This window comes from Onychostoma macrolepis, chromosome 04 (assembly GCF_012432095.1).
Source record: "Onychostoma macrolepis isolate SWU-2019 chromosome 04, ASM1243209v1, whole genome shotgun sequence".
Classification (NCBI taxonomy): Eukaryota; Metazoa; Chordata; class Actinopteri; order Cypriniformes; family Cyprinidae; genus Onychostoma; species Onychostoma macrolepis.
Window position 1 is genome coordinate 27,457,446 of NC_081158.1, and position 20,082 is coordinate 27,477,527.

At 37.7% G+C, this 20,082-nt stretch overlaps 3 protein-coding genes across 4 annotated transcripts in view; 2 read left to right on the forward strand and 1 right to left on the reverse strand.

Moving 5' to 3' along the window:
* Window positions 1-478: 478 nt before the first annotated feature.
* mkrn1 (makorin, ring finger protein, 1) lies at window positions 479-9,567 on the reverse strand. Its single transcript, XM_058773484.1, has 8 exons — window positions 9,418-9,567; window positions 8,521-8,649; window positions 5,429-5,640; window positions 3,487-3,707; window positions 3,184-3,398; window positions 2,875-2,985; window positions 1,841-1,985; window positions 479-1,720 (listed from the first exon to the last, which is right to left on the reverse strand). The coding sequence occupies exons 1-8, from the start codon at window positions 9,489-9,491 to the stop codon at window positions 1,511-1,513; spliced, it is 1,317 nt and encodes a 438-aa protein (XP_058629467.1). The 5' UTR covers window positions 9,492-9,567; the 3' UTR covers window positions 479-1,510.
* Window positions 5,648-16,017, forward strand: LOC131539136 (toll-like receptor 1). 2 transcript variants are annotated; one of them, XM_058773482.1, is made up of 2 exons: window positions 5,648-6,028; window positions 13,561-16,017. In XM_058773482.1, exons 1-2 carry the CDS (start codon window positions 6,026-6,028, stop codon window positions 16,015-16,017), a joined length of 2,460 nt encoding a protein of 819 aa, XP_058629465.1. In that variant the 5' UTR covers window positions 5,648-6,025. The 2 variants fall into 2 exon arrangements, with proteins under 2 accessions (XP_058629465.1, XP_058629466.1); XM_058773483.1 differs by lacking the exon at window positions 5,648-6,028 and adding an exon at window positions 11,689-13,104.
* Window positions 16,018-17,183: 1,166 nt separating this feature from the next.
* Window positions 17,184-20,082, forward strand: part of cnot4b (CCR4-NOT transcription complex, subunit 4b) — a 33,416-nt gene continuing 30,517 nt past the window's right edge. The window contains exon 1 of the mRNA XM_058774253.1: window positions 17,184-17,395. The gene's annotated coding sequence lies outside the window, so the exon portion shown is untranslated. The remainder of the gene's footprint in view (window positions 17,396-20,082) is intronic.

Below are 20,082 nucleotides of genomic sequence, written 5' to 3' on the forward strand. Positions count from 1 at the left end.
CAATCACATTTGTCTTGAAGATGATGTGCATTCAAGCATAATCACTCACAGAAGCCTGATGTAGGACATCAGAAGCCTAGTATGAACATAATGAGCATCATTATTTATCAGAGTCTGAGCATTGTTTCATTACAAAAATGCTGCAGTTTGTTACACAGTCTCTCAGCTGTATTAGTGCTTAATGCTGATTTATAAAATATTTTAAACCATCTATTTCTAAAGGTTTGTTGCAGGTATAACTTTCATTTACAAAAAAACAATGCCGTAATATATTTTGGGCCAGAATGAATAAGACTTTTTTTAACCAATAAGCCCATTGCATAACTGCTAAATTAAATACCATGATAGCAGGCTATTCTCCATTACACGCATAACTACAGAGACAACAAAAATGCCCTGAATACTTTATCTCCAAACCTCTAAGGCTAAATATTACCAATCTGTCAGTAACATTTACATAAAAACCCACAGACGTGTAATAATTTGATAATAAACTTTAATTTCAAGTTACATTGGATGGTTCTGAACCATAGAAAACAAGCACATTTCTGTATAAACATATGCATATCAACCAAGTTCGACAAGAACCGAATAACAATTGGGTGTTTGTGGTTTGACTACTGCCAGCTGAGCTTAATATGCAATATTCACTGAAGCAAAAACAGATTTACAATTAATAGACAGTTAAACTGATGAACATTCAGCTTCATATTTGAATGCATTTAAGTCGGCTTTTGGGAGTCCAGATTCACAAATCTTCGGCACACTCAGTTCGTAGGGACTTCCCATGGGATACCACAGCTAATAAGGTACAGCTAAAAAGGTACAAAAAAAACAACTCGGTGGATAATTTAATAGTGAGGAACAAAACATTTAGGGATAAATGTTACACGAGTTGTCCGTGTGAATGTTGACGAGTGCATTTGTGACATCCAGGAAGCTCCCCGCCACCACCACCTCCCACCCAGTCAGAATCAGTGCATGAGAAGAGGATATTTCAAAAATATCAGAAGCATTAACAGCCACCAGTTAGTTAGGTCATACACAGTTGCTGTATCCTCACAGTCAATAATAAACATGTCAAACCCACACCCGAGATAAACTCGGTCAGGTTTGTTAGCTATATCTTTCCAATTTTATATATAACTTAGTGTCCTTTCTTGCAATTTTTTAAATTACTTTTGTTTTTGCTCTTTATACTTATTCTAGTACATTAACCAGACATGGACAGACTCACAGAATGGAGAAGGTTTCCTAGAAAATATTTTTTAGCACAAGAGCTATTTTTTATGTCTTTTGACGTGTGTTTTATATTCATTTGTTGAATCTGAAATGAATTCATTGTTTTAATGGCCTGCTGAAAGGCACTGCCACAACACAGGGGAAAAAAGACGCTACTGCCCATCAGTCACACAAGACAGTTCTGTCTAGTTTCTAATAGGGATAGAAAGAGTAAATAGGGACAAGGGTTAGTCTAGGAGGGAGTTAGCGAAGGACGGAAGGAGGCCTGCTATAGGTACAGCTCGTAGTAATCGTCCAGCTCTTCGTGGAACAAGTCCCACTCATCTTCGGAGTCGGTGACATCATCGTCGGTTCCGGCAGCCAGAAGCATGAGGAGCATCTCGCTGAGCTCGAACGTCACCATCTCGTCTTCGTTGTCGAAGGAGTCGCTGTTCTCCCGCTCGTCGAAAAGATCCCAGAGTGGCGTCCGTCTGGAGTTCTGCAACACAGATTCCATTAATGGCTCAATCGAATTCGTTGCACATCATTAAGTAAATACGATATGCTTTCACGCAACGGAATTTTCAGTTTGGCCATAAGGCTTCAGTAGAAGCTTTACCCGGTTTCTTCCGTTGGAGCCGGTCTGTCTCCTCTGGGGTTGAGGCTCTTCCAGACGCCCATCAGGAAAGGCATGCTTGTAAAAGCAGTTGGCTCCAAATGGACAGGTCCCACGGCCTTCATCAAAATATCGGCATGATTTACCCCTGGGTATGAAGATGGACAAAACTGATTAGCTAAACAAATGAGTCACAAAAATGCTTCATAATGCTTTGGCCCTAAAGGGAGAGTTCACCCAAAAATGAAAATTCTGTCATTAATTACTCACCCTCAGAAATTGAGAGAATAGTATTTTCGTAGATTCATAAAATTAAAGTTGAACATGGACTATTTTAACGATGTCCTTACTACCTTTCTGGGCCTTGAACGTGTCGGTTGCATTGTTGTCTATGCAGGGTCAGAAAGCTCTCGGATTTCATCAAAAAAATTCTTCATTTGTGTTCTGAAGATGAACGAAGGTCTTACGGGTTTGGAACAACATGAGGGTGAGTAAATAATAACAGAATTTTCATTTTTGGGTGAACTATCCTTTTAAAATTACAGTTCTGTCATTTATTCACTTTCATGTTAACACCGAAGGACTACAACACCTGCATGAGTTCAAAAATGGCTTGTAAATGCCATTTAACACCACTGAAGCCAACAAAATTGGTTCTTACATTTATCACGACCAAATGTCAAATTCGATGCAAAGATTATTGCTGTTACATCTGATATGAGAGCTACAGAAGAGGGGGAAATTTTCAAGGAATAATGATTTAAATTTCGGTCGGGTCATCACACAAAGCTATAATATGAATTCAGAAAACCTGGAATATAGTGCACTAGTCATGGGGGAAAACTTTAATGCTGCATATTTTGTCATTTTTGTCCCAGTCCCAACACCCTTTACTTTCATTATATGGACAAGAGTGGCCAGAATACTTTTCCATAGAAGGCAAACGACATTCGGGTGAGTAAATGACAGAATTTAATTATTACTTATTTATTACTATTTTACTCTTAATTTAATCAGAAAAATTCTCATTTGTGTACCCCATGCCATCCTTGTACTTCTGAATGAGTTGCTGTTTCTCCTCCTTGTCCTCCACCCAGTATTCACTTGGTATGACAAAGTTTGATGTGATTCGACACTCTGGGCAGGACCTGAACACATTCATTTGTTACTAAAAATATGGTTGTTCCTTTTACACCAGCACTGATCTTTAAAAGAAGAGGTGGACAATTACAATTAGCGATAATAATCCTAAGGTAACGATCATAGTATTTGAAGTGATTAAAGATCATCTCCCCAGAATCCAATTCAACTTAATACACGTTTAATTATCTTAAGGACGGTCTTACTTTATGATCTTGCTCTCGAACTGCTTGGCGCTCCGCCATTTCCTGATGCACTTGAGGCAGTAACAGTGGCTGCAGTTGGAGAGGATGCCGAAACGGCGTTCGCTGGGGTTGGTTTTCTCGAACACCACCTCCATGCACACGCCACACATCATGTCTTTGCTACGCTGGATGGCAAACGAGATTTCCATGTCCTTCTCGTGAGCCTCAATGCAGGCCTGCCATTAACAAACAATATGAGATTTTACTCTAAAACGTTCCGAAAATGGAAAGAGTCTGAGAACAGGATGTCAACTCCGTACTCACCCTGATGTGTTGCGAGCGTTGAGAGGTGTCGGAAGGATGGAGAACTTGTAGGCCGCACATGTCGCAAACGTCGCCGTGGAGGTAGGCACAGTTGAGGCCATAGCGACATTCGCCAACAGCGGCGTACGGGCAAAGCTGTTTCTTCATTTCTTTGTTAGCTAGTTCTTTCTCGTACTCTTCTTCGATGAGAGGTCCAGGCCCCTCAAACGGCACTGGCTCAGCTGCAGAGAGAACAAAAGAGGAATGATTTTAAAGGAATAGTTCACCCAGAAATGAAAATTCTGTCATTAATTACTCGTTCATCTTCTGAACACAAAGGAAAATATTTGAGATGAAATCTAAGAGCTTTCTGACCCTAAGAGCTTTTTGGGGTGAACTAACCCTTTAAGGTTTAGAGACCGAGTTCCTGGGATAGGGATAGAAAATCAACCACGTTATTGTGGTGTAGGCTGAAGAATACCAATCTTTTTGTTTGCAATCTAAAGATGACACCACAAATGTTTTATTTTTTAAATTCAGTCCTTCAGATTGAGACATAAATTACCTGAAAGAAATTTGAAAAAGAAACGGCAAGATTTATTGACGTATTTGGCGGTTTCCTAATGTGGTCCACCACAGTAAACGCTGGAGGAAAAGCACCTGCTTTCCTGAACGTAGAAGTTTTGGCCGCCACCCAAAGACTAGGAAAGAAACAGAACTGTTCCTTCAGCTCTTTGCTGATGAAGTCATCCTTTAAGATAAATGTAAGTGGGTCTGGGCCAACAAGAACAAGAGAGCACACTGGTAGAGCATAGCTTAAGCGCTGCTGCGTGTGCAGGGTCAGGCCAAGTTTAGTGAGGGGGCTGATTATTTATGCATTATAAAACGGCTAGTTCAGATCGTATGTGCCACATTTGAAGTAGTCATAAAATGGTGATAAATACACACCTGTGGCCAAACATTCTATAAGAATGTGCCAAGTTGCTACGTTGCTTGGCAACTGTAAAAAGCCTACAGTTAATGAGCTACATTACGACACGGCAGAGTTATTTTATTATTATTTATAGTATTTATTTACATTTTGAATTGGCTGTCATTTTAAAGTCAAAATTTATGTGCTTTTGTCTTTTTTTTTTAGATTTCTTATATTTAGCTTTTATTTCCGTTTTAATAATTTTCTAAAAAGTTTCCCCATATTGTATTGTTTAAAATCATTTTATTTAATTGAAATAAACCTGAATAAACCTGTTTTCATTTACTATAACATTACTACACAGAAGAATCATGTTGCGGTAATTTTACCACCTTTTTAGATTTAGCGATGACTTCACGTTGTGTGTCGGCACAGCATTCCTTGGTGTTCATCCCAAGGTCATGGTTTCGATACCCAAGGAATGCACATGCTGATAAAATGTGTAACTTGAATGTACTCACTTTGGATAAAAGCACTTTCCAAAGTGTAACTGCAAAACCCTTTCCGTGTAACTTTACAATAAGATTCAATTTGTTAGCTTATGTTATGCATTACGCACTAACAATAATAAACGATAGTTTCACAACATTTATTAATGTCAACAAATTGAAACTTACTGTGTTTCCAATCAATTATTTAATTATTTACAGAAACGTATTGAAAAGTTGCATCTAGTTGAAACCCAGTCTGCTTGGGAATCAGAGTAAGAGAATCCAGATACATTGTCTAATTTATTTTCCAGTAAGTGAAAATCAGTTCCTTTGGTTCTTGTATACAACCAATGAAAAAGCATGCCACAAAAACAGTAACCACCACAACAGTTACAGCATTATGACGACAAACCAAAGCATTGGTCAAACAAATAGATTTAAAATAAAAGCCTAATTGTAAAAGAGCCTTCATATTGAAAACCGAATGCTTGGCTTATCACAGTGTTTTCACAGATTGTCTTGGCAGTGACAACTGAACACGTTTCCCTGCTACACTCACCCCTCCCACAGTAGGGCTGCCCTGGCACGAACTCGGCAGCATTGACCCAGTCCACTGCCCCCAAGCCTTGGGGCTTCTCCTGGGCATCGGTTGTACCACCTGGCCCATCAGACACGGGATCAGGAGTGCCAGCAAGGGGAGCAGCGGTCAGCGGCACCGACGGCTTAGAACTAGGGACTTCGTCTTGCTTGGCAGGTTTAGTATGTTCATACCTGAGGCACAATGCAAATTTAATGAAAATACAATAAAATGTGGACTGATACAGAAGGTAAGCCATGCAATGAAAATGCACCCCTAGGTCTACGTAGTTTATCTCTGAAATGAAAGCTTCTAAATGAAAAACTTGTTTTCTGTGGTAGTTATGAAATGTAATTACATTTTTGCTAGTATAAATACACAGAAAAATCATATTTAAGTGAGTGTTGGGTGTTATTAAAACAATGTGCTTAGATAAACTATTTTAGACAGGCTTTAGCACCTTATAATCATTAAGCGGCTGGGTGTTTTTCTTTCTCAGGTGTCAGAGCGTTTCCCACTGGAGATATTTTTTTCTCAAGCTGATACAGTCACAAACTTGAAGACTTGTGTGTGGTTACCATGGTGAGTACATGTCTTGTTCACACTCCTAATGCAGCAGTTAGCCTCTTTCAGAAGTGATTCATTTAAATACGTAACATTTCCGAGTGGGTTTGACAGTGTAAACTGTCTGCAGTCTTCACCATGCTAATGAAAACACAATGGCTAAACATTTCGAGATGAAAAAACATAGAAGACAACAAATGTAGGTAAACCAGTCAACCTTACTAGTGTACAAGAACAAGTTTTAAATGTAGTGTCAGGTTGCTTGCATCTGAGGGGACGTTTCAGACAACATAATTATTAAGAAGTATGATTCACCAATGTTATTAAAAAAAAAAAAAACTTGTGTTTTTTTACAGCGTTCACAGTACAGTGTAATAAGTATTGAGTTGCTGATTATTTATGTAATGAGTAATATAAAATTACATGTACATGCGGTGTATTTACTTTGTAAAACTACTTGTACGTACATATTACTATTCTTTTTTCATGCATTTTATTTTTCAAACCAACTTGCATTCAAGCATTTGAAGTATGCATTTTATCGCGTTATGTATGTGTTCCCTGGAAATCAAACATGTGACCTTGCCATTTCATTTCTAGCCGTTTTCACTTTAATTTTCAATTTAATTGAACAATAGTCAATTTATTAAGTAACATCAAATAAATAAATAATAATTGAATATAAATTAGAAAATTTATATGACAAGAATGGCCAAACAAGAATGACAATACAGTTTCTCAATACAAATATTACAAGAAACTAATACAAAAAATAAATATGCCATGCACTCATAGCATACTATTATTTACGATAGCTAACAAGCCTGATGACATTGTCATAACATATAGTTTAGTATATGACCTTCATATTTCTCATTATTCCCCATCAAAACACACTTCAATGCTTTCCTTAAGCATCCAGAGACCCCTCCATCCTCAAACCTCTTGGGTCATTCAGCCCTATTCTAGCCCAATGCGTGTTTGTGTGCGTGTGTCGGCCTATACGTGGGGGTGGGGGTCGCATAAATAAATGACACAGCAGTGGAAGCACAAGTGGCTACTGCAGAATGGCGGAATGAACCGAATGAACCTGACGGCGGTAGCAACAGCAGCAGAAGAAGACAGACAGAGAGAGAGAGAGAGAGAGGGATGCATGTTAACACACTGGGGTTATGTAAGTGCCATGCAGGCTGCAGTGTGCTGCTTTATTTGGCCCCCAGATTGGTGGGGGTGGGGGGGCACATAGGAGACAGCAAGAGACAGAGATAGACACAAAGCAGCAAAGAAGAATCCATCCATAATGAAGCATACACTGAGGCCCATTCTACACACACTTAATGAAAGCTCACCCCCCTTTCTCGCAAAACACACAAGAACAATAATGCGGTAAACCCCATATGGGGACAAAAGCATCACTGCACCTCCCTATACATCTGACAAAGCTGACAATACAAATCAGACATCAATCTAGCCTCCAGACATCAGATATTTAAGCTCAAGACCTTGTAACGGCAGGAAACAGTCCTCTCAAGCCGAGCAAGAGGGAGCTCTCGGTCAGATGTAATGCTGTCATAGAACAGCCTCGGCAAACAAAGACATTCCCATACTGCTGAGCTGGGGGCAGCAGTTACTATGGGGATACACTTGACTGCAGACAGATATGAGACAAACATTGTCTACACTGTCTGGCTCGCAGGCTAATTTTTTACTCTGCTTCCAGCACCAATGCATTGGACTGCAATGGTTAAAGGTGGTGTGTTTGTAGGCCATTTCTTTTTGAGTTTCTAAAGATATATAAATGCCAATTGGTGCACTCAAAAAGAGATGGCCTACAAACAGACCATTTGCATGTGTTGCATTAGTTTTGGCATTTATATGTCTACAGGCAGCATTAATACACCACAAATGTAAACAGTCAGTTTTGTAGGCCATTTCCTTTTGAGTGCACTTGGTGTCCTTGGGTATGAAAACGCCAACATTAATGTAACACAAATGCATACGCAACTCGACCTGTAATAGCTCTTAAAGTGACAGTGAAAACATGAAAATTCATGTCACTTCAAACATATATGACCTAATTTTTTATATTTAAATAATGTCCATACAATGACAGTCAATGATAGCCAATGTTGTTTATGCACAAAAATGCTCTTCAAAATATCTTCTTTTGTGTTTTGCAGGAAAAAGATACTCGCACAGCTTTAGGAATTAAAAAATGATGGCAGAATATTCAATTTGGGTGAACTATCCCTTTAAGAAAGCGACAAACTCAACCACTTGTTTACAGAAAATTCTGCGTCTTAGATATCACGGGTACAACACTTCTCAGAAGCCTTGCTTACCACTACTACATTTAAACACACTCACGTGTTACAGCCCCAAACCCGGAAATACAGATTACATTACCTTTGATGTTATGTAATATATACACAGATCTAATCAGGAGAGTAAGCGGTTGTTTTGAAGCACATTCTGTTTCAACACTTACATTTCATCATTGTGTCTCTTACCTGCAACGGTCCCCAAAAGCACAGCATCCCTTTTGAAAGAACTTGCAGATCATGGTTGGCTTGCAGCTGCTGAGGTCGTGTAAATATCGACAGTTGTCGCCCTCTTTGCAAAGCCCGTGCATGAAATACCTACAAATGAAAATGTATTCTGAGCTTGATATGACAGCACTCATAGAGAATCCACTGTATAGGATTTTACACATTGTGAACAAAGGTTGCTTTATGACACCCTAATATAAAATGATCGATATCCATCTCACACTAGTAAGCATCAGAGCTTATGATTCATAATACACTGCCCACATCATTTACTGTATAAACAGCTTAACCCAAATAACCCTTCATATGTTACATTTGACAACAGTGCTAATGTAAACATTACATATTACTTGGGTTTGTTGTAATCTCAAAAACACCTACTTATATTTTATACTATTAGATATGTGGGTTATTTTGTACAGTCATGGCTAGACTAGGATAAAGCTTGGTAAATGGATTCATTTACATAAATCATCAAGGCTGACACTGACACATTGGCTGCTGCCCAAACTGGTAAACTCAAGGTTTTTTAATGGCTTCCTTGAATAGGCTACTCTTTACTGTCAAACTGACTGCCATATGTGGCGAATGCAGTGCTGTGATGTTTATCACAAACACGGATGTTGCAGAGATAAACACACACACAGAGAGAGGAAGAAAGGACCGCAAATAGCAGCCGCTGTCGGACTGATGATCGGTGCGTTACAACAACAAACACACACACACTCCTCCAGTTCAGCACAAAGACAGCGGCGCTATCCGATGCCTCGCCGTCGACACACGGACAGGCGGTTGCGTTTTATATTTATGACCGTATAATGTTGAAACAGCCGCGTTCCTCGACTGATTTTCACTAACCTGCAGGTTACGTGCTTCGTCCAGCCTCCGATAACTGCTGGAGCCGCTGTTGACGCTGCCGCTGCCTCCGCCATTGCTGTTTATGTTGAAGCCCCAGCACCCGGATCTTCCGGAAAGCGGCTGTTCTGCGCTCGGACATTTTCGGAAAACCGAAGGCGTCGTACTTGATCGAGTGTTTTCGGAAAACAAAAACCGCATCGTAATCGGGTATTTTCGGAAAGCCGAAGACATAACACGAGTCAGGTGCCTTACTAAAACATTCCAATAAAAGTAATTGCTAATAAAATTAGGGGAAACACCTCTTCAAATGAATACATTTTCGACATACCCTAAAAAATAACGCGTATACCTGTTGTTCTTTTTCTAAATCAGGGACAGACAGTTTGTAGTTAATTTGATCGTACACAAATTAGCGTTCAGATACTTTTTGGAGTGAATATTCAGAATAAAATATTAAACATATTAAAATCTTAACCAGTGTTGAGCAGTAACTAGTTACTAGTAATTTAGTTACTGTAATAATATTACTTTTTGCAGTAACTAGTAGTGTAACAATTTACTAATAAGATTTCAGTAATAATATTACAGTTACTTTCCATAAAACAGCTTAATTACTTTCGATGCCTCAACCCCGCTGATTTAAAATCTAACAATCAAATAATTGATTATTATCATGACTGGCACATGCATGTGACGTCCCCAGTACAGCAGGCAAGCTTGGAATATGGAAAAGCTTACATTCAGCAGATAGAAATATTGCATTATATCAGCATGCAATCATACATTACATTAATATAATTACAAATATTTTTGGAAAATTAAACGGTTTCTTACAAACATTTGATAAAATACATAACGAAATTTAATCGCATATGGGTAACGGAAAAATTACTTCAAGCTACACATGACAATTAATGAGATGAATACAACACTTCTACTTGAATGTCACTATCAATCAATATTGAGTGTTTGTAATAACTTCTGACTGCGATCCAATGTGGATTTTGGTCAAATGATGAGGCAGAAATATGTTGTTAGTAACATTCTAGAAGAATTTTATCTGGAAGATACACAGTTACAACTTCTGTGGGGCGTGAAGAAAAAAGTAATGTAACTAAGTACTGTTGCCAGAAAGTAATAAGTAAATTAACAATATTACTTTTGAAAGGAGTAACTAGTAATGAGTAATATATTACATTCTTTGAGTATCTAGCCCAACACTGATCTTAACATGTATTGGTGATAATCACATTATCGAAGATTATAGCCTAGCATTCGATCTGTATTCTTTAAAATGAGTAAAAAGTGTAATTTCCAAGCGAATTACTTTAAGTGGTGTCGTGTTTCTCTGAAAAGCCGATGGAATTAGGTATTGCTTTTCCTTGTTTCATGTTTCAAAACTTTATGGAGAGTTTTCACGTAAATGCCAAAACCCACTACTATGGTTGCCAAATATTACACACTTCAAATATAGCAAAGAGAAAGAAGGTAGAAATAGCAAACAGATAATGTAATGTTTTGCTGGGAATTTTGAAAAGCACACTTTTCCCAAAGCAAATAGAAATTTTGTTGGAATTTGTTTGGAATTCCTTTAAAGAAGTCCCATTCCTTATTGAACATATGATTAATAACTGTCCTTAAGAGGAACCATGCATGTACATTTTATTTTATTATTTATTTATTTTTTGTATTATTTGCTCATTTATAGGTTCTTCAATCATTTTTGGTCATTAATAATACAATACAATACAATACAATTTTATTTATATAGCACAGTTTAAAAACAACCGAAGTTGACCAAAGTGCTTTACAACACTATACAGACTATAGGCAGAATTAAATACAGCTAAAAAACTCAGATATTCACAGAATATACACAGGCTATAAGAATGTGTGGCACTCCAAACACAAGGACAGAGACAATTTATCATGGAGTATCAAACGCCAACGAGAAGAAATAGGTCTTTAATGTGGATTTAAAAACCGACAAGGTTGGAGCATAATCCTGCAAACACTATGCTTTATAAGCAGCTTCTTGAGAAGAAAGATGTCAGCGCACCAAACATAATAGGCTATATTCTGAAGAAATGTTTAAAAAATAAATATATATATATATATATATATATATATATATATATATATATATATATATATATATATATATATATAATTTTTTTTAATTAAAAAATCTATTAATTTCATAATATAAACAGTTCATCATCACATGTCAGATGTAAACAGGTGTTCTTGTAAGACAATGGTAAGGAAAGTCCCTTCACTGTTCCTTTTTACACCTGACCTCAGAGTCACCAAAACAAAAGTCTGGGTATTTCTGTCTCCTGAAACCATTATCATTGTGACTGGTGTTAAATATTTAAAAGCTCATTATTAAACAAATCCCTGGCATCCCCTGTATTTTTTATTTATTTATTTGAAATTTTTTTCTCCCTGGATTGCAGGTATTGACATTTAATTAGTGCATTAACATTTTCAATGAAATCCGTTAGTGCTCTTTCTCTCTATATAAACACACCCAGTAAATAAGTAGAATAAATAGCACCGATGGAGGTGTTGCAGCCACAGCATTAACATGGGTGAGTAAATATGCGAATGTGCAGTAACAAGGTAAGTCATATTAAAATGCAACCTTTCTGTAATGAAACTAAACTAACTAAATGTGTTATAAATTACTTTAGAGAAATTTTTCCCTTTTAAGGTTTTATCCATGGGCATTTACAGAAGTTGAGTATTGTGCATTTAGGGAAGTTAAAGTACTTCGTAAAACACCATTGTGTAATTGTTTTGTAAATATGGTTAATACCGTGTCTTTATAAGGCCACATAATCTTGTGCACAGCAGAGCTCAAGCTGTAAATGGACAGGAAGAAAATCTTACAATTATTTATTGAACTACAAATATTCATGTTTCATATATAAGGTAAACAACCATTTATTTGTTCAAATATATATATATATTAGTGGTGGGCATAGATTAATTTTTTTAATCTAGATTAATCTCACTGTAATCTTGGAATTAATCTAGATTAATCTAGATTAAAATGGCTCATTTGAATTCTGCCAAGTAGATAAGTAAACAACTAGCAGTCATCAAGAATTTTATATTGATAATAACATTGAAGACATTGTATGATTATTCCTTAAAGATAAGGTTTTAATAGTTTTAGTAGTAGTAGCCTATTATGTTCTGCCCAATGTCTTCAAGTGAAACCGAACTTTTATTTTGACGGGTTGCCGTGAGGATAGTTTTTCTCAAATGAAACGCTCGAATGCTCATGAAGTGACTCTCAGAGCAGTTCTGGAGATGTTGTTCATGTATTTATGTCCTCATTTAGTGAGACGACAGACGTTAATATCGCCGCAAGCGTCACGCGGTCTTCTGTATGAGTAGTGAACAAACCCGCGCGTCTGCGCCATACATTAACACAGAGACACACAGAAGTCATATTTAAATAGACGTTTCGCGGCTTAATATTTACAAATAGGAGTGGGAGTGTGCTCACTTGTGTGTGCGCCACGCTTGTTTGTGTGTGTGTGTGTGTGTGTGTGTGTGTGTGCGAACCGGGGCGGAACTCCGCTGTGCGCGCGATACAGAGAGCGCGACCATGTAACGTAGAGACAGAAATGACTTGCCGATTTCCATTTGGAAGCTTCTTAAAAATAAATCGAGGTGAAATTCATCATAGCTTGCGTAGTATAGACCCAGCTCCCAACCCAACTTTGAGAATAGATTAACGGCGATATTTTTTTTATCGCCCGATAAGAGTCTCACGTTAACGCAGCACGTTAACGCCGATAACGGCCCACCACTAATATATATATATATATATATATATATAAAATTTTGTCAAAGCAAGTGTATAGCAGTCATTTAGCTTATTGTTTTAATGGTATATGTAAAAATAATCTACAGTACAGGAAACTGTATATTATTTTATGTTAATATAAAAAATAAAAATATTATAAAATATAATATTTTGTTAGATTTTTAATTCATTATGTTTTTATTATGTATTTACATCTTTTTTTACATAAATTTAGCTATTCAGTTGCACATTTAGCAAAATAAATATATGCATATATAATTAATGCATGATTTAACACATATAAACCTTTTTATTTGCAGAGGATGTCCTCCACCATCTGGCCTGTGCTCATTTCATGTCTCTTACTGATTTCGTTAAAAGCACATGGCGAAGAAGTTGGATATTGTTCCACTTTGACGGAGCACACTAAAGATCTTTCCAATAATAATCTAACAAGGATACCATCACATTTATCAATCAGCATAGAGTACTTAGATGTGTCCCACAACAATATCTCCAGCATTGTTCACGGTGACCTGTCTGGTTTAACCAATCTCTGCTTCCTCAAAGTCACACACTGCGGACTTCAATACATCTCCCCTGATGCCTTCAGCAGAAACTCTGAAATCAAAGTACTGAACATCTCCTACAACCGTCTGACGGTCATTCCTAATTTGCATTTGCCCCAGCTAAGGATCCTAGACCTATCCACCAATCCATATCCCAGTTATGCACTTCCAGGCTCGTTTGGTAACTTAAGTTACCTTTCGATCCTTGCGATCGGTAGTAAAGATGCTACTTCTGTTAATGTGGAGGACTTTGTTCCTCTTCAAAACACCCATTTAAAAAAAATCATATTTGGAGATGGAACGGAATTACAGAACTATGAAAATGGCTCTTTTTCGCAACTCAAATCTTTACAGGAAGTTGTTGTGAAAGTGACCTTTTGCCAGCGTTTTGACATCTTCAATGACATGATTATGGATTTTGATCAAACCCAAACGAAAAAAATTCAGCTTGTAAAGTTATTTCCAGACCAATGTACCATCAAGACTGATCCTTTCATGGCTTTTAAAGATTTGCGCGTCCTCAGTAACTTAAGCATCGTAGATACCTGGCTCAACAGCTCTGTGATGGTGAAACTGTTCAAAAATGTTTGGAAATCATCTTTTGAGGAAACTGTGTTTTTAAACATCACATACAATGAGGACACTCCTGATGGCTTCCAGCTTTCAAAGCAGAATCACACCACGAATCTACAAGCCTTCGTACTTGATGGTGTACACCACCATCAGTACCATTACCCCACTTTTAACGTGAGTGTGGAACTAGTCAACAAACTAACCGACCTGAAGTTCTCCGGTACCGGAATGAATATTCTTCCATGCAATCTAATTTCAGCCATAAAGTCTCTACAAGTCTTGGACCTGTCAAACAACCTCTTGGAAGAAAGTGGCTTCTGGTGGATTGGTTGTACATCACACAAAGTCTTTCCAGCCTTGAGGAAACTCTCGCTAAGCCATAACCGTTTCAAAGACCTTGCTGAGATTGCCAAAAACATCAATGATATGAAGTTCTTAGAGTCTCTTGACTTGAGTTTCAACTCTATTTCCATTGGCAAACCATGTTTTTGGCCGCCCCACTTGATTGAGTTGAGTCTCAGCCACAACAATCTAGGAAACAATGTGTTTGACTACCTATCTCCATACTTCCAAAAGATAGACCTTTCGAAGACAGGCATAAGTGTTATTCCTTTGAATATTATATCATTGTTTCCCAGACTAACGTACCTTTATCTGAGTTTTAACAGCATACAGGTCATCCCAGCGGATCTTCGGGCTCCTATGTTAGTAAGCCTGCACATCGACCAGAACGCTATTACTTTCATTAGCCAGAAATCAATGGAAGGTTTCCCCAAGCTGAGGACTTTAAAAGCCGGCCTCAATCCATTTAGCTGTGATTGCGATTCCTTTTGGTTCATGGCGGCGTATAATAAATCACTTCTCTCAGATTGGCCCCAGGATTACACTTGCAGCACCCCGCCGTTGTTTTCCGGTCGGCGTTTGGAGACATATGAGCACGGATGGCTGTCCTGTCAACCGGGCTTGCAGGCTGCTGTGGTTCTGTCCGTGTTATCTGTGGTGGGAGTTGCTCTAGCCATCATTGTTTATGCTTGTGATGGTATTTGGTATGCCAAAATGCTTTGGGTTTGGATCCGAGTGAAAAGGAGAGGCTACAAGAGGGCTGATCGACTGCTAAATGCCACCTTTCGCTACCATGCCTTTATTTCCTACAGCCAACATGACTCAGCTTGGGTGGGATCTCAGCTGGTACCTGAATTAGAAAGGTCAGGCCTGTCTCTTTGCGTCCATGAGAGAGATTTTGAACCTGGGAAGTGGATTGTGGACAATATAATCCATTGTGTGGAGGACAGCTACAAGAGCCTCTTCATCCTGTCCAAACACTTTGTGCAAAGCGAGTGGTGCAACTATGAACTGTTCTTCGCCCAGCACAGGGCGATTAGTGTGAACAACGACTCTCTGGTCTTCATTCTGTTGGAGCCCATACCAGCAGACTCGCTACCCAAAAAGTTTCTAAAGTTAAGAACACTGCTGAGGCGGAAAACGTACCTGGAGTGGCCGGCAGATGAACGCAAGCAGAGAGTGTTCTGGTGCAATCTTAAAGCTATTCTGCAGACCGTAGACCAGAGCAAGATTTTAAAGGATGTGGCCACAGACATTGCTGAAATGTGTCCTCTGGTGCCTGTTAAAGAATGAAATTCTGTTTATATTTTTGAAATACTGTAAATAAAATTGTGATTTAAAAAAAAAAAAGAATCTTAAGTTTCTGGCTTGCATGAACCTTTAGTGCAGAACAAAAGTTCTGTTCTATTCAGTGTTGGGATATTTTCATTTCTTTTTAAACTGTGTTCTTTGTTTCGACTCAGATAGCCAGCCCAAACATGAAATATTCTTTCTAAAAAAAAACCTTGGCCTGTGTCTCCACCTACTGTTGAACTTCAGAAGTGGTGCAAACTTGTATTTTTAAACTTGATAAGTTCAAGTTTTCAGTACTAATACTAATACTTCACCAATTTCTTGAACATTTGTTCAGTGATGTAATAATAAAGATAATAATAATAAAAATAAAAATACTGATATGGGGCAAACTGTCACGTCACACTTTTTTAAATCAGTTTTTTTATTATTATTGTTGTTGTTAGTAAATAAATAATTATTAGTTATTATTATTATTATTTATTATTATTAAATAAATTATATAAAGAAAGAAAGAAACAAACAAACAAAGAAAAATAGTGATATTTAAATTACTGGGGCTGTCACACTTTTTACCCCAGTTATTATTACTACAAGTAGTATTAGTAATATTCTGGCTTTAGTGATGTATAGCTATGTATAGCTAATGCATAACTTTGACACAATTTTGCAACATGTATAAAATTTACAACATGAAAATCTGCAGCAAAGTTAGTAAAACAATTATGATACATAATTCATACAATAAGATAATTAATGCAACAGCGATATTTACCTATAATTGGCCAATATGTAGCCTATTGTAATTTATAAATTGCGCAAAGTGTAGGCTACAATTTAAAACATCTTGCTCTAATAAAACAGTAACATTAGGCAATAAGACATTTATGAAACAATTCATGAAAAACGTAATAGGTAATGTACAAATAGCATATATATTAAGCCATTTATTTGCCAACAAACGTTGCAGTTATTTTGCAAATGTACAAAATTTATGACTTCACATTTTGCTTCAATAAAAAAAGTGAAAATATACACAGTTCGACCTTCACTGTATCTTGTTCTCTAAACATTTCCAGTGTCCGCTGTATATTGCACACTACATTACCCACATACGCCCAAGCCCATCATCAACTGCGCATGCGCGGAAAGTCACTACTTGACGCGCCCCCCCTTCCTATTTCAATGTAAGATGGTGGTTAGGAGGCACTACCGCTCTACAAAGAGGCTATAAGAAACAAGGCTTGGTGTTTTCGCATCAAATCACACAGGAGCAGGGACAAACCACCCGGGAAATTATATTGTGACCTGTTGTGCTAGACCTGGGCCGTTCAGATAGATTTTATTTGCTGTGAAGCTGTCTGTACAGATAGACAGGGTGAGTATCCCACCAAGGCCTCTCTTGTCCACCGCCTCCACATTCAGCTGCTTTCCTCTCTCAATTCACCTCTTTATAACATACCTCATCCCTCTTTATCCCTCAAACGTCCATTTCTTGTGGAAATGCCTGTGTTTTGTGTGTGTTTCATCAGTCTGGCAGACTAACGTTAGTCGTACAGTTAGCCGAGTAGCCACTAGCCGCACCTTTTGACCGGCTTTTAATAAAATACACGAATATTAATTCTCGCTTCGCCAAACACTGACTTATTTTTTGTCATTCAGACTCTTAGACAGTACACAGTATATGTACACTGATTTTAGTATGTATTTAGCCTGTTGAATAACTTCCATATGTGCTAGCGTTGCTGGTTTACTCAAAGGCATTAACAAGGAAACGCATTTCATTTCTGTATATGCATATGTACTTTGACAGAGGGAATTTCCTTGTTGTTTGAATAGGAAGTTGCCGTTATTTCTGAGCAAAAATGATTTTAAAAACATTTTAAAGACATGACGTCTCGTGTTTCTGTGATATTGACATTGCTCCGTTACTGCAGTTTATTTTATTATTTTTGTCCACACCCTTTATTATTGTGTGTGGCGCCCGTTTCAGTAGGCAGTCCACTGACAGGAGGTGCTTCCTATAGGTTTTCATGGACCAAAAGCACCTGTCATCCTTTCCACAAGAAATAATATGAAGCCAGAGTCTCTCAGAAGAGGATATTTTTGTGTTTGGTTGCAACATTATGTTTCTGTTGAGTGTGCATCATTAATACTGTTGTCAGCAGTGGGCCTTTTGAGCTTACCATCTGCATTTTTTCTTTCGGATGTGAGCGTATTTTTAAAGGAATAAACAAGCCAGAAATGAAAACTTGACCATGTTATTTCAGACCCATATTTCTTTCTTCTGTGGAACACAAAATTAGATGTTGGGTAGAATCGTTTTGATTGTATGGAAAGACCGATGCAATGGCTGAGACTGTCCATTCGGTTCCATCCAGTTTAGGGGTGAACTTTTTCCTTAAACACTTTACTTTGTTGCATGACAGATAGCATGTAATTTAAATGAAGGTTTGCCGGTTATATTTATGCAGGCGCATATCCTTGTAAGAGGGTAACACGAGAGAGTTTTGCTTGTATTGGGCTTTGGGAGCGATAACAGGTGGGTTTTAAGTGGACCGATTGTCATGGTTCCAGTGCACCGTCAGGCATTGTTTGTGCCAGACACAATGTTTGAGAGACAATTTTCTGGCAAGGGTCACTGGTGCTATATGATCCCGTTCTGAATGGACATCTGCCTTTGTGTTCAGTTGCATAGAAATGGCGCTGTTTGTTTGTATAGTTGGTTGAAAAAGTTAATTTGCACCTTTACATTCAGTCCGAACGGGTCAGCCGCAATCCTGGCGGTACAGGAAAAAAGCCTTTTAATTTCAACTTTGGTAAGATCTGGAAAGATCGGCTGTTTTGTGATTAAAGCTCTTTAGCTGTGTTAGATAACCATGCTTTTTTTCTCGGCTATGGGCTATTGCAGATATGTTCAAAAATGGATACCTTTTGTGCTACATTTCAGTGTTTTTAGTGCTTTTTATTCTGTCTGGCCAGAATAGTTTTTGTGGCAAAGGCATCTCTTTCATTCCTTGCCGATGCCTCTTCCATCTTTCTCATGAAGAGCAGCCCACAAATGGACACGACTCCCACTCTGATGATAATTTCAGCTAAGTTCTTCTGTGACATCAGAATGATGCCAGCTGAGACAACTGTCCATCTATTTGCTAATTGTCACCATATTGCATACATTTGTCAAAGCAAAAGGCAGCTTTTAGAGCCTTTGACTATAAATTTAACCATGATGTTTTGAATTCAATCTGTCTTAATATGTAGCAGTGTGTAGTTGACATTTGTTTGTAGTTGTGTATTAGGATGTGTAATTGAAATGAGTGTGTACTAGAGCTGCTGACTTGACTTGATGGAACTGCATGTTCACCACCCTTCAAAGCCCACTTAAAACAGACCTTCCTTTTGACTTGCTCATAAAATTAACTGCCTGTTGCACTTTCCAAGGACTTTCTAGTCCATCTTTGAGGCTTTAGCTTGTGATTTTTGTTTTAAGTTGCAGTTTTGTCATAAAGTGTTATGAAACCCTTCAATTTTGTTTGTAGATGGCAGTGTTCCTGAGATTTGCGCTGTTTTTGTGGTTTCAAATGTTGACTCTCTATTAAAGGTAACAGCATTTTGACCAAATTTTCAAAGTCCATTTCAAAAACACAGACCTTTTGATTTGACTCGCATATAAAATTAACTACCTGTTACAGAAACACTTTCAAAATGGTGCCAAAGAATATACAGTATAAGTCTGCCTTCAAGACTTAATCTTGATTTGACTTAATCAAGACTTAATTTGTTTTGTTTTTTAAGTTGCTGTGTTCAGTGTTGCACAGCTGTTATTCTCATCCTTTGGTGTGGTCTTTAATGTTGTTATTGATGTTTTGTCATAAAATGTTGTGAAAGCCTTTGATTTTTGCTTCTAGATGTCACAATGTTCCTGATATTTGCATTGTTTTTGTGCCTTCAGATTTTGGCTTTCTATTTAAGGTTATGCCAAAAGTTTTCTGAATCATACATGCAAGTTGTTGGTACATAAGTGAGCTATCAGAAATGTTCAATTTACTCTGTTTTTGCTTTAAA